This window comes from Ipomoea triloba, chromosome 15 (assembly GCF_003576645.1).
Source record: "Ipomoea triloba cultivar NCNSP0323 chromosome 15, ASM357664v1".
NCBI classification, from domain to species: Eukaryota; Viridiplantae; Streptophyta; class Magnoliopsida; order Solanales; family Convolvulaceae; genus Ipomoea; species Ipomoea triloba.
This window is the reverse complement of record NC_044930.1, coordinates 15,061,616-15,074,514: the sequence shown is the minus strand read 5'-3', so window position 1 is coordinate 15,074,514 and position 12,899 is coordinate 15,061,616. Positions and strand designations below refer to the sequence as shown.

At 37.0% G+C, this 12,899-nt stretch overlaps 2 protein-coding genes and 1 long non-coding RNA gene across 4 annotated transcripts; 1 reads left to right on the top strand and 2 right to left on the bottom strand.

Moving 5' to 3' along the window:
- Positions 1-1,062: 1,062 nt before the first annotated feature.
- Positions 1,063-2,047, bottom strand: LOC116006695 (probable leucine-rich repeat receptor-like protein kinase At5g49770). The gene is made up of 2 exons (XM_031247173.1): positions 2,035-2,047; positions 1,063-1,694 (listed from the first exon to the last, which is right to left on the bottom strand). The coding sequence occupies exon 2, from the start codon at positions 1,668-1,670 to the stop codon at positions 1,230-1,232; it is 441 nt and encodes a 146-aa protein (XP_031103033.1). The 5' UTR covers positions 1,671-1,694; positions 2,035-2,047; the 3' UTR covers positions 1,063-1,229.
- A 548-nt stretch (positions 2,048-2,595) lies between these two features.
- Positions 2,596-12,695, bottom strand: LOC116006694 (probable leucine-rich repeat receptor-like protein kinase At5g49770). 2 transcript variants are annotated; one of them, XM_031247171.1, is made up of 20 exons: positions 12,178-12,695; positions 11,742-11,874; positions 10,703-10,823; positions 10,543-10,614; positions 9,424-9,498; positions 9,244-9,315; positions 8,859-9,020; positions 8,693-8,767; positions 8,200-8,271; positions 8,042-8,113; positions 7,882-7,950; positions 7,552-7,626; positions 7,143-7,214; positions 6,828-6,959; positions 6,202-6,674; positions 5,465-5,611; positions 5,241-5,374; positions 3,919-4,138; positions 3,568-3,803; positions 2,596-3,227 (listed from the first exon to the last, which is right to left on the bottom strand). In XM_031247171.1, exons 2-20 carry the CDS (start codon positions 11,821-11,823, stop codon positions 2,763-2,765), a joined length of 2,826 nt encoding a protein of 941 aa, XP_031103031.1. In that variant the 5' UTR covers positions 11,824-11,874; positions 12,178-12,695; the 3' UTR covers positions 2,596-2,762. The 2 variants fall into 2 exon arrangements, with proteins under 2 accessions (XP_031103031.1, XP_031103032.1); XM_031247172.1 differs by lacking the exon at positions 11,742-11,874 and having other exon boundaries at positions 12,556-12,695.
- LOC116006696 lies at positions 3,129-4,178 on the top strand. The gene is made up of 2 exons (XR_004095174.1): positions 3,129-3,221; positions 3,609-4,178. It is a non-coding gene; the product is annotated as an uncharacterized LOC116006696 (long non-coding RNA).
- Positions 12,696-12,899: the final 204 nt, after the last annotated feature.

Here is a 12,899-nt window from a genome sequence, read left to right as displayed (position 1 = left end):
TCTGCAGTCTATAATAATATAGTAGAGAAATTGCAGTAGTGGCTTAAAGGTGCAACTGCATATGAACTTTCTAGTATGTTAGCAATTTAAAATATATATATATAAAAAGAAGAAAAAAGCAAAACATATATTTTATGCACTTGCTTGAGTTTGAGTTTCATTGCTATTATGATCATAATATGCTCTTCAGGTGTCAATGGCACTAATATTGCTTGGTATGCCCTTGAAATCCTTAAAAGGGATTTATATAAGCTTTTCTCAACATATTGTGTCCATACAATTGCCTGCCCCATTCTCAACCCTAGCCCTCCACCAAAACAATTGAGAAACAGAAGAAAAAACCCTAGCCCTCCACCAAAACAATTGAGAAACAGAAGAAAAAAAAATAGAGGAAGTACATACTGTAAATTGAAATAGAGCTTTAAAATGATATAGAGAAAGAGAATTGATGAGTTATTACCTTGGCTTCAATATAAGAGAAAGAGAATTGATGAGTTATTACCTTGGCTTCAATATAAATGTGGTATTTCAGTGGAGTTATTACCTTGGCTTCAATATAAATGTGGTATTTCAGTGTAGGGCATGTACAATGGAGCAGGGACTATGAAACAACGAACTATCAAAAGGTTTTTTAGAATTGTTCTTCAACATCTCTGAGCCATTTTATTTTATTTTATTTCTAATGATGAATCCAGAGAGGTAGCCATCTTGAGAATTGTTAGGGCTTATTTATAGTGTTGTGTAGTATTAGAGAAGCCTATGTATATTTAATGTTATACTTGAAAATTGTATAAGTCATTTCAAATTTAAATTTATTATCTTGTAATTATTGTTTAAGTATACGAAGAGTCAACTTGAATGAGATTGTAAACAAAAAAATATTATTCAAATAACGTTTCAAATTTCAATATATTTAAATCTGAATGTAATTAATGTGATAGTAAAAAAATCTGATTGCTTTGTTTGTTGCAATAAATGTGAACACAATAATTCCACAAATCTATCAAAATGTTTTCACACTTTGGAGGGAAAATTTTGTGGCCAGGATTTTGCTTTATTATAGATAGGATAATCAAGACACATTTATTTCTAGGATATTACAAGTTGAAAAAAAGATTTAAAGAAAGTTGCAGACTTGCAGTTACTGATTACAACAACCATCACTTATATATCTCAAGAATACACTACTCATGGACAAACAACCAATCTACCTCTACTAATACTCTAAATCACATATCAATGGCCCAAGATAAGAAAGTGCCACTATAATCGAAGGCCTTACTATTATCATAAGAGTTACTATTCCTAATCCCATGATTACTACCCTCCCCAAAGCTGGAAGATGAAGTAAGTACTTTTCCAGCCATCTGAATGATATTCTCAATCTCCCTCACCACCTCCCCCATTGAAGGCCTCTCTGCTGCAGATTCTTGTACACAACTCATGCCCAAGTTGATAAACTTTTGCAGGCCATCAGGGTCTCTATGAGGTGTGAGAATCCGATCTACCACCTGATCGAGTTTGCTGCTGTCCTTTTGATCGTCCATTGCTTCAGACACCACTCTCACTATGTGCTTTCCTCGTTCTATAGGTGGCCTCGCAGTTATAAGCTCCAGCAAGACCACCCCGAAGCTGTATACATCACTTCTATCCGTCAGCTGCTGTGTCATGTAGTATTCAGGGTCCAGGTATCCCTATACACAAGTTTTGAAAACGTGAATCATTTGAATTATATTTTGTTAGGATCAAACGCTTACCACTACGCCAAAAGTTATAGCTTGCCCAACAATTCCCCAGCTATCGGATGCCAGATTTGGCCTTTACTGGCCTCTGCCCAACAATTCCCCCTCCTAGCACCAACCAGTCTTAAATGTTATTGCTGGTGCTGGACTTGGCCTTTTAAGCCCTTTACCGGTATCAGCCCAACAATCCCCCAGTCACAGGGTGCTAGACTTGGCCTTTACGGGCCTCCACCCAACATATTTTAACTACATTTTAGTAATGAGTTTTTCAGGATGTTTACTTTACACTTACCAATGTGCCTTTGACTTGGGNAAGAGAATTGATGAGTTATTACCTTGGCTTCAATATAAATGTGGTATTTCAGTGTAGGGCATGTACAATGGAGCAGGGACTATGAAACAACGAACTATCAAAAGGTTTTTTAGAATTGTTCTTCAACATCTCTGAGCCATTTTATTTTATTTTATTTCTAATGATGAATCCAGAGAGGTAGCCATCTTGAGAATTGTTAGGGCTTATTTATAGTGTTGTGTAGTATTAGAGAAGCCTATGTATATTTAATGTTATACTTGAAAATTGTATAAGTCATTTCAAATTTAAATTTATTATCTTGTAATTATTGTTTAAGTATACGAAGAGTCAACTTGAATGAGATTGTAAACAAAAAAATATTATTCAAATAACGTTTCAAATTTCAATATATTTAAATCTGAATGTAATTAATGTGATAGTAAAAAAATCTGATTGCTTTGTTTGTTGCAATAAATGTGAACACAATAATTCCACAAATCTATCAAAATGTTTTCACACTTTGGAGGGAAAATTTTGTGGCCAGGATTTTGCTTTATTATAGATAGGATAATCAAGACACATTTATTTCTAGGATATTACAAGTTGAAAAAAAGATTTAAAGAAAGTTGCAGACTTGCAGTTACTGATTACAACAACCATCACTTATATATCTCAAGAATACACTACTCATGGACAAACAACCAATCTACCTCTACTAATACTCTAAATCACATATCAATGGCCCAAGATAAGAAAGTGCCACTATAATCGAAGGCCTTACTATTATCATAAGAGTTACTATTCCTAATCCCATGATTACTACCCTCCCCAAAGCTGGAAGATGAAGTAAGTACTTTTCCAGCCATCTGAATGATATTCTCAATCTCCCTCACCACCTCCCCCATTGAAGGCCTCTCTGCTGCAGATTCTTGTACACAACTCATGCCCAAGTTGATAAACTTTTGCAGGCCATCAGGGTCTCTATGAGGTGTGAGAATCCGATCTACCACCTGATCGAGTTTGCTGCTGTCCTTTTGATCGTCCATTGCTTCAGACACCACTCTCACTATGTGCTTTCCTCGTTCTATAGGTGGCCTCGCAGTTATAAGCTCCAGCAAGACCACCCCGAAGCTGTATACATCACTTCTATCCGTCAGCTGCTGTGTCATGTAGTATTCAGGGTCCAGGTATCCCTATACACAAGTTTTGAAAACGTGAATCATTTGAATTATATTTTGTTAGGATCAAACGCTTACCACTACGCCAAAAGTTATAGCTTGCCCAACAATTCCCCAGCTATCGGATGCCAGATTTGGCCTTTACTGGCCTCTGCCCAACAATTCCCCCTCCTAGCACCAACCAGTCTTAAATGTTATTGCTGGTGCTGGACTTGGCCTTTTAAGCCCTTTACCGGTATCAGCCCAACAATCCCCCAGTCACAGGGTGCTAGACTTGGCCTTTACGGGCCTCCACCCAACATATTTTAACTACATTTTAGTAATGAGTTTTTCAGGATGTTTACTTTACACTTACCAATGTGCCTTTGACTTGGGTGCTGACATGCCCCTTGCCAGCATCTCCCAAAAGTTTCGAAAGGCCAAAATCTGCAACTTTAGCATTCAAATTGTCATCAAGTAAAATGTTATTGGACTTAACATCTCTGTGTATGATGGGAGGATCAGCGAGCTCATGCAAATATGCCAAGCCTCTGGCTGCATCAAGGGCTATTTTCAGTCTCCTCATCCAATTCAATTGGATACCGGACTTTCCTGTATGCACATCACGCACTTATTAGTAAAAGCACCACTTATCACTTCTGTTTCTCTCGAAATCACAGACAAATGAATGGTTCAAGTACGTTTAAGTATCAGAAAATTGATTTACCTGAAAGGCTTTCCCTTAAAGTACCATTAGGAATGTACTCATAAACCAGCATTTGTTCACCTTGCTCATAACAGAATCCCACAAGGTTGACTACATTCTTATGGTGAATTCTGGACAAAAGCTCGATTTCTGTTTTGAACTCTAATGCTCCCTGCATTGACCCCTGCTGAGCCCGTTTGATGGCAACTAACTCCCTTGTAGCAAGAAGTCCTTTGTAAACCTGCTAATGCTATGCATATGAGTCCAAACATTTTTTTTTCAAACACAATGCATACAAATGTGTTGTTATTCTTATTATTATCATTCTTTCTTTAGATGAAGACAAAGGTGGCCTTCCTCCTCCATGCCAGATGGTCTTCGTCTTTGTTTGATGATCAGGATGAAGATCCATGAATATATTTTTTTGAGTGACTCTCCTGTGAGACGGGTCGGATCAATATAAAAATGTAATACTTATACTAAAAAATATAATACTAATCAAGAATAAAGTGTTTGTTACTTATAAGGAAAAATGTAATAACATTTTCCTTTATAAGGATCACTTTATTCCTAATTAGTATTACATTTTCCAGTATGTAGAGTTTAGGTGCGGCCGCGCCTTCCCGTGCGGTCGGTGCGGTTTACACCACTAGTGTTAACAAACTACACCACTCAATGTTAGGAAATGCACAACACAAATATGCACCATTAGGTACGCATCACCAAAAAACACACCACTAGGTATGCAAATATATACCACACAGTGTTCGGAAATGCACAATTAGGGGTAGGGGAGTTATGGGGTGTTTTTGTGCATTTTCCTATCACTAATGGTGTATTTTGTTAACACTAATAGTGTAAACCGCATCGACAGCACGGGATGGCGCGGCCGCACCTAAGCAATAATCATTCCCGTATAAATATTACATTTATCCGTCTCACGAACAAGGATCTGTGAGATGGTCTCACACAAGTTTTTGCCTATATTTTTAAATGATGATGGTGATGATGGCGTTTTTAAAAGAAAGACGAATGTGAACTGGCACATAACCTGTTGGTAACTTGCAATAGGAGGTAAAATGAGTTGAACTACACTTTTTCTTAAGTTCAAGTGTATTTGAAACTTTTTCAATTCCAAGAGTGTAATTGCATTTTTCTAGTTCAAGAGCTTATTTGACTCACATCTCAGTAATAATAGATCGGTTAAGACTATTACTACAAGATATGCAATTAAATTTATTACTACAAGATCCCTCATAAAGGACTATATCAAGAAATGGAATCTATGTAGCTGACCACAATTAAATGGGGTTAAGATTTGGGATAATGAGCATTTGCATTACCTTCCCATAACCCCCAACTCCAATGCAGTTGGCATCCGAAAAGTTGTCTGTGCATTTCCGCATCTCTTCAAATGAGAGCCACCTTGCTCCTTTAAGTTGTGGAACGCTACCACTCTTATCAGGATTCCAGGAGGCTGCATGTGTATTGTACACGTTAAATATAAAGATTGAAGATCCAAGTATACAAGCTAAAGAGTCTTCCTTGATTGAGAATTGATATTTACCAAAAGGGTTGCCCTTTTCAGTAGCTCTATTTGCCCTTGACCTCTGGCGAAAAGCATAGACTGCAACACACACTAGTAACACAACAAAAACAGAAGCGCCTACTGCAACTCCAACAATGATGCCAGTATGTGATGACTTTTTGGATCCTGTAATAACGGAAAGTTAAAGATTTAGAGTAAACTACAAATATTATACAACTGTTCGCTTAGCTCACTAATTCAGTAGGCAGTATTTGGGAGAAGAGATCAAATGTGGGGATTATGCTCAAAGTGGGTAAATCCCTTGTGCGCATTGGCATTTGGCCCTGTGTGGGGATTATGCCCAAATGCTCTGTCAAGCAGGGGTGTGGGGGGGCCCTTGGGGAAGATTTTATTCCACTTTTGGTCTCTTGACCATAGTGCCATTTCTACTTTTTGTCCGACTTTGATTTTTTCCACATTAGTTGATTTTTAAAATTATTGAACTTTTAATCTAAAATGACTGAAATGCCCTTAAATGTAGTAAGGTGTGGAATGGTGAAATTTTCACAAAATGCGGGCATTATGGGTATTTAGGACTATAAGTTAAACGATTTTAAAACTCGAGAACTTCAAATGGAACAAATCAAAGTTGAGAACTAAAAGTGGAAATGTGATCAGAACTAAAACAAACTCTTGTATAAGACATTGGATGCTTTGAATCAGGAAAAACAAATAACAAAAGTTGTGGCTACGGAGTTCACTTAATATGCTCATACCTCCGAAACAGCAATATTCGTCAGCTTTGTAGAAGAAGGGTCCAAAATATTCAACATCGAAAGGTTGACGGTTGAGCAGGAAACCAACATCTGAATATCCAGTTCTGTTGAAAGTATCTTGCCCTGAAGGAAAGATTTGCACTCTGAACTGGAGGTATGAATAAACATCAATGGTTGGAGCAGTAACAGAAACTGAATCCACAGGTAATCCACGGGATAGGAATGCAGACATCAAAGAGCCATTAAGGGTTCTAAAATAAGTCAAGTTCTCAAAGTTTGAGAAGGCAAAGGAAAAAAAGTGCAGAGTTCCAGTTTGTGGATGTGAACACTTGCAAGTGGGACTTTGTATTTTGCCTGAACCACAATTTACGTTTGGACAGTTATCTGATGATAAGACTGGATTGTTGTTGTTCTGAACAACACAATAGCTTTCTTTTGCTTCATTTCCCTTGCAAATGGGATTCCCAGTAAGCCTGCAAGATGTAAACGATTATTACCTTCCAAACTAAGGAAAATGAAGTCAGAGATTATAAAACAAAGGTTTACAGTATGGTCAGCAATTTGTAAACTACAAACCGATGGCAAAAGGTAAAAAGATCATAAAGTGATTAAATAATCTTGCTTACACCATCTTCATATTGAAATTGTTTTTCTGTGTAAAATCGACGATGGAATTATTCTGCAAATCAACGGTCAAATTTTTGGGGTAGCTGCTGCCTATGTCCAAGGTTCCGCTGAGATTATTGTTGGATAATTCTCTGTAATAAAAATAAATTTTATTTAAAAAAAAAAAAAAAAAAAAAGGCACATCAGATTCCCGAATTATCGTCCAATGAACCATTGCTTTTCAATGAGCAATATATATCTCAACTCTTAAGATCTATTCCCCTTAGCTTCCCATGCTAAAAAGTGGAAATTGTGTTAACAAAAATGACACTTACACTGTCTCCAATAGAGGAAGGCTAAAGAAATTAACTGGGACTGAGCCTTGAAGTGTTGTGTTCACCATATGTCTGTTATAGCACATTTAGCAAAAAAGGATTAATAGCTTGACTTCAAAGCAGTACTAATAAGTACACAGCATTTGAATAAAAAATTTATTAGGCAGGAAAGTTTGTTGAACGAGGATTTACATTCTGAATTTTTGTTAAATATAGCTTCATCTTTTTATCTTTTCTTCTCTCTCTCTCTGTGCATTTTTTTTGAAAAAAATTAAAGAAAGGGGTATACAAAAAAAGGCTCAAATAATTCATTTCTGCAGCATGCCTAGTTAATGATTTAGAAAGAAAAGGCAAAAGGAGTATTGGTCATGTCACACACGCACTGCTGACAGAGGGAATGAGAGAATACACTGTTGTTAATGACAGGAGGCTTGAAAGCCATCCTGGAATCACTGAGGCTTCAAAACTATTATTGCTCATGTCCCTGCAAAACCCATAAAAGCAAATGGATCAGAGTTCAAAGAGCACCCTGTTAAGAGTTCCACATTGAAAATATAAGAGAGAACATATGGGTTTATAAGGCCATGAGTTAGACTAGCTAATTGATTGATTCAATTTTTTAGTGTGGTTTGGCCCATGTGCATTATAGCCCAGTTGGGTGGCCTTAGCCGAATCTAAGCTCGGTCCACTCTGTGTACATAAAGTGAATACTGAGAAGTTGGAAGCATTTGCAACTTACAAATAGTGAAGGGTGTTCATCGATGATAGGTTAGGAAGAGGTCCTGTCAGATTGTTATTAGACAAGTACCTGCAGCAAAGGAAAAGGCAACAGAATACATATTACCAAAGATAAGACTAAATGCAAATGAACCCATAATGTTTATCTTCAATCTGCTTACAGCTCATTTAAACCCTTAAGGCTATTGAGGGTATCTGGAACAGATCCACTTAGTGTATTCGAATCAAGTCGTCTGTTAACATACAGTGGATAATGATGTCAAAACCCAAGGAAAGCATACACAAGTATAGTATCTGCAAATAAGGCAGAGATACTCACACAACTTCTAAAGTCCGCACAAGTCCAAGTGTTGGAGGTATTTCGCCTCTCAGCTGATTGTGATCAAGAATCCTAAACATAAAAAAAAACAGCAATATGCTTCATAATGTTTACGATATGTTTAACTGTGCGCATATGTTTGTGTTGGGCGGAGGCCAGTAAAGAGCCAAGTCCATCAATTGGTGGCTAGAGGGATTGTTGGGCAGAGGCCAATGAAGGGCCAAGTCCAGCACCCTGCCTCTCGAAAATGCGAGGGCGGTCTATAAGGAAATAAAGTTGCGCCTTCGCTACTAATTATAGCTTTTGACGTAGTGGTAAGCGCTTGATCCTAACAATTTGTGTATATATATATGTATGTACATTTGTATGTATCCTTGATCAAGACACCCTTGTAAAGCACTCCATTCTAGTAGGATGTAACATTAACCACATCTCGTTTTAGGAACATAATATAAATTAAATAACATCTTACTTATCCAGTAAACATACTTACACATGTATTAGCTTCATGTTAGGACTGAAGAGTTTTTCTGGGATGCGGCCAGAGAGCTGATTCTGGGACAAATGGCTGCATGACAAGTATAGACAACCTTAATATATCTACAAAGACGAGGAACACAAAAATCCTAGCATCATCAGTTTATGAGTAGATGACTTACAAGTGTCTGGTATTGGTTAAGTTGTCCAAACCAGGTCGTGAACCATTAGAGACTGGGATATCACCAGAAAGTTTATTGTCACTTAAATCTAACCATGAAAGTTTAGACAAATTGCCTATTGAACGTGGGATTGGTCCATTGAAGCTGTTAGAAGTCAGAGATCTGCAGAAAGACAGTAAGGAAAACTTGTTTCAAAAAGCTAAATGAGTATAGGGTTCAAGAAAACTAGTAAGTCCTTTAAAATTCAACGAAAAACAAGATCCAGTTATTTAGTACTGTTGGAGGTAATGAAAAGGATGCCTTTGAATTAATATTCAATCAAGAACTCCATAATCATAAACTTTGAGCTAAAGTATAATAAATACTTTCAAATGGATGTTCTTACATAAAGACCAGTTGCTGTAGAGATCCAATTGAATCTGGAATTGGACCAAAGAAACTGCAACCAACTAAAATTCTGCATTGAAAAGTAAGAAATAAATTTTTAATCCATACTTCGTACCGGTGGTAAACAGAGAAGCTGTGCTAATTCCTATTAAACAAACAATGTAGGCCTTTTCCTTACAAGGTTGTCAAATTCTTCAGATTTCCAATTGAAGATGGTAAAGTTCCTTTCAGGCCAAGGTTGTTTGACAGATCCCTGCACCAAGAATCGTACACTCATCAGAATCAGTTTTTATAAATTTTATTTTCAATAGCGCCTCCACTTAGTGCATAAATAGTTAGACTACATAGAATTAGTCCTTAATCCAAAGTGCAGAAAGTTGCAGCACAAATTTCACAACATCCACCTCCCTCAATTGTTATACCATGGACTACGGTCCAACCCTGATCCAAAAATTATGTGTAACATATTATGTAGTTATGTACCCTCAGTTAATAAATTATATGTCTGTAAATAAATTGAAGACACATAATATGTTAACTGCATATTATGTGCCTACAGTTAACATATTATGTGCCTTCAATTTATTTACAAGTACCAATTTGATAATGACAAACACATAATATGTTAACTGCAGACATATAATCTGAATGTCATTTTGAACCAAGGTTCGCAATGCAATGTAGAGTCTGGTCCATGGTATAATTTGCCCACCTCTCCTCCCCCTTTCCTCCCGATATTTAGTTTGGAAAATTTATATTTGATTATTAATATGAAAGACTTATCTTGCATAAATTTATATTTGATTATTAATATGAAAGACTTATCTTGCATCAATTTATATTTGATTATTAATATGAAAGACTTATCTTGCATCATGGTATAATTTGCCCACCTCTCCTCCCCCTTTCCTCCCGATATTTAGTTTGGAAAATTTATATTTGATTATTAATATGAAAGACTTATCTTGCATCATGGTATAATTTGCCCACCTCTCCTCCCCCTTTCCTCCCGATATTTAGTTTGGAAAATTTATATTTGATTATTAATATGAAAGACTTATCTTGCATCATGGTATAATTTGCCCACCTCTCCTCCCCCTTTCCTCCCGATATTTAGTTTGGAAAATTTATATTTGATTATTAATATGAAAGACTTATCTTGCATCCAACCACAAGAAGTAGGTCACAAGGAAATTGGTTTAGAAATAGGAAGGGCCATTAATCAGGCCAAAAGATGTGTTTCAAAAGGAAGGTGCAAATTAATAAATCCATGGATGAGAAGCATGTGAAGACATACAAATGTTGCAACTCAGTGAATGATCCAAGATCTCCAAACTCAGTGCCTTCCAGCCCTATTCCAGATAACTTTCTGCAAAAGCAAGTGGTGAACAAATGAATGACTCAAGCAAAATACACAACCATAGAATGTTTGGCAGTTTATTATACAGTGGATGTACATTTCGACCACTCTTGAGTTGTTACAGCCAATTCCATCCCAATTGCTTCCACAAGGATCTGTCCCCGACCAATTTGGTGGCAAGTTGCTCCAGCTTGACTTGAGGGCATTTAGAGCAGACACTGCATTAGAGATGACAGTATCCAATTAATGTTATGAGAGGACAGGATTATAATAACAACTACTGGCAAGACAACAGTGACAAATCCATAGTTTCCATGTCATATATATTCAAGCAGAGCCAAAGCTAGATAGCTCATCAGTGATCTGCCAATTCAGGCAATAGTAACCGACTATGTAGTGTGATGACACCTCTGTTACCATTCCAAATGGGTAGTCACATGATCAAACCCCGGTGGTGGGGGCATTGATTCTTTTGGCTAAAAAAGTTTGAGAAAGTATAGAACAGATACTACCTTGTAAAGAATTATAAGTGTTTCAAAAAAAAAAACTATTTGTAACAAAAAGTGCAATGCTTTCATAGTCAAGTCCAAGCAAAACCACGAGCCCACAAATCACCATTACAAAAAATAAATTTTCTGCATAATGGTCTTGACAGTGGTTGCAAAGAGCAGGCATGTCCGACCCTAGGAACTAGGAAGTTTTCAAGAATCTTTGCCCAAAGTCCCAAACTTAGTGTTGATATATCTAAATAGGATTATTGTATACCACCAATACCGCAACTCCACAAGATATTTTCTTCCAGCTAGGATTAATTTAAAAGTCCAAAACTTTAGCCTAAAGAAATAACTCATCATATCGTTCTTATTGCATTTCACCACACTACATTATTTTAAAGTGGATTCAAAAAACATAGCATGATAAACATTCATATCCACATGTCTGAAGTCTGAACACAAAGGGAAAAATAATTGTAAACTCATTCCAAATGAATATTAGCAGTACTTTGAATTTAAAAAATAAAATAAAATAAAAAGCCCAGAAGAAGAAGAATCAGAGGAATTAAATTCAGGTCATGTCCTAGCAGTGTACAAAATTTGATACTTGGCAAAAGAAAGAGTAAACTCAGAAAAACTCACAATCATCAGCGTTTGTTTCTGCCAGTATAGCAGATATTTGAATGGAAAATACAAGGAACAAGACCTGAATTCTTGAACCCATTTTCCCAAATTGCAAAAAGTCAGCCTCTGATCAACCCCCAAAGCCAAAGCACTGTGGTATAATAAACCAATTTCAACCTTGTAATTAACGTCAATAAAGAATTTGGTGCCTACAAAGCCTAGCTCTGAACAGCAATATATCTAGATAGCAAGGCTGTATAACATAGAAACTGTCCAATAAACTGTAGCCAACTTCCAAGGTAATATTTTTATACATTTGTAGAGCATATATACAAATAGCCCACAAAAAGGACAAGCATACGAAGGTTTCTTGGTCAGAAGCATCACCCTGAATTGACCCAGCATCCTATGATTTCATAATGTTAAAAAAAACAAATATAATCTGTCTCTATACTTGGTACACGCGGATTAAGGTTGAGAAAGTCAGCGATTCGTGCTCCTTGTTACGTGGATAAGAACAAGACAACGAGAGAACTGTAGCTCTGCTCTTTTCTTTGTTCCTCTCTCGGATAAGATGTTTGGTGAGTTTGAGGAACAACTCTTTGTCTTCTTCTTCTTCTTCCTTTAGACCCTTTTATTAAACTAATGGATCGGAGAAGCATTCAATATTAAACCAACTGCTCCATAACTGAAAGTTATTCTTTGAATAAAGAAAATTGGAGATGGCGCCAGAAATTGGGCGGCCAAGACGCACACGCATATTATTTTACAGCATTTTTGTGGTTAAATTGGACTCAGATCAATTCAAAATTGATATGCCGTAGAATCTCACTTGAAAAGCTCTGCTAACTGTTGTTATTTCATCCAGAAGATTGGAACTTGTTCAATTTCTCGAAAGCATTCTACACTGTATAACAGGAATGCTTTTTGCTGGGAAATGCCTACAGCTCCAGGCTACCGTGAGCTACACCCATGGAATAGGATGTCAACGGGACGGGGTAGGAGCGGGGGACATACCCCCATCCTAGCCCCCGACTTTCTTCCCCATTACTCGTCCCCGTCCCCGTCCCCGTCCCCATCCCCGTCGGGGAAGGAAAAATTCCCCCATCCCATCCCGGGATTATTCGGGGACGGGGAATCCCCACCCGTTTATAAGTTATTAAAAAAAATAAAAAT

Coding starts and splice junctions, on each gene's coding strand:
- LOC116006695 (XM_031247173.1), bottom strand. CDS start 1,670: ATGACACAGCAGCTGACGGATAGAAGTGATGTATACAGCTTCGGGGTG.
- LOC116006694 (XM_031247171.1), bottom strand. CDS start 11,823: ATGGGTTCAAGAATTCAGGTCTTGTTCCTTGTATTTTCCATTCAAATA. Junction 10,615..10,702: donor AACTCAAGAGTGGTCGAAAT/GTACATCCACTG, acceptor TTGCTTTTGCAG/AAAGTTATCTGGAATAGGGC. Junction 9,021..9,243: donor CTACAGCAACTGGTCTTTAT/GTAAGAACATCC, acceptor GTCTTTCTGCAG/ATCTCTGACTTCTAACAGCT.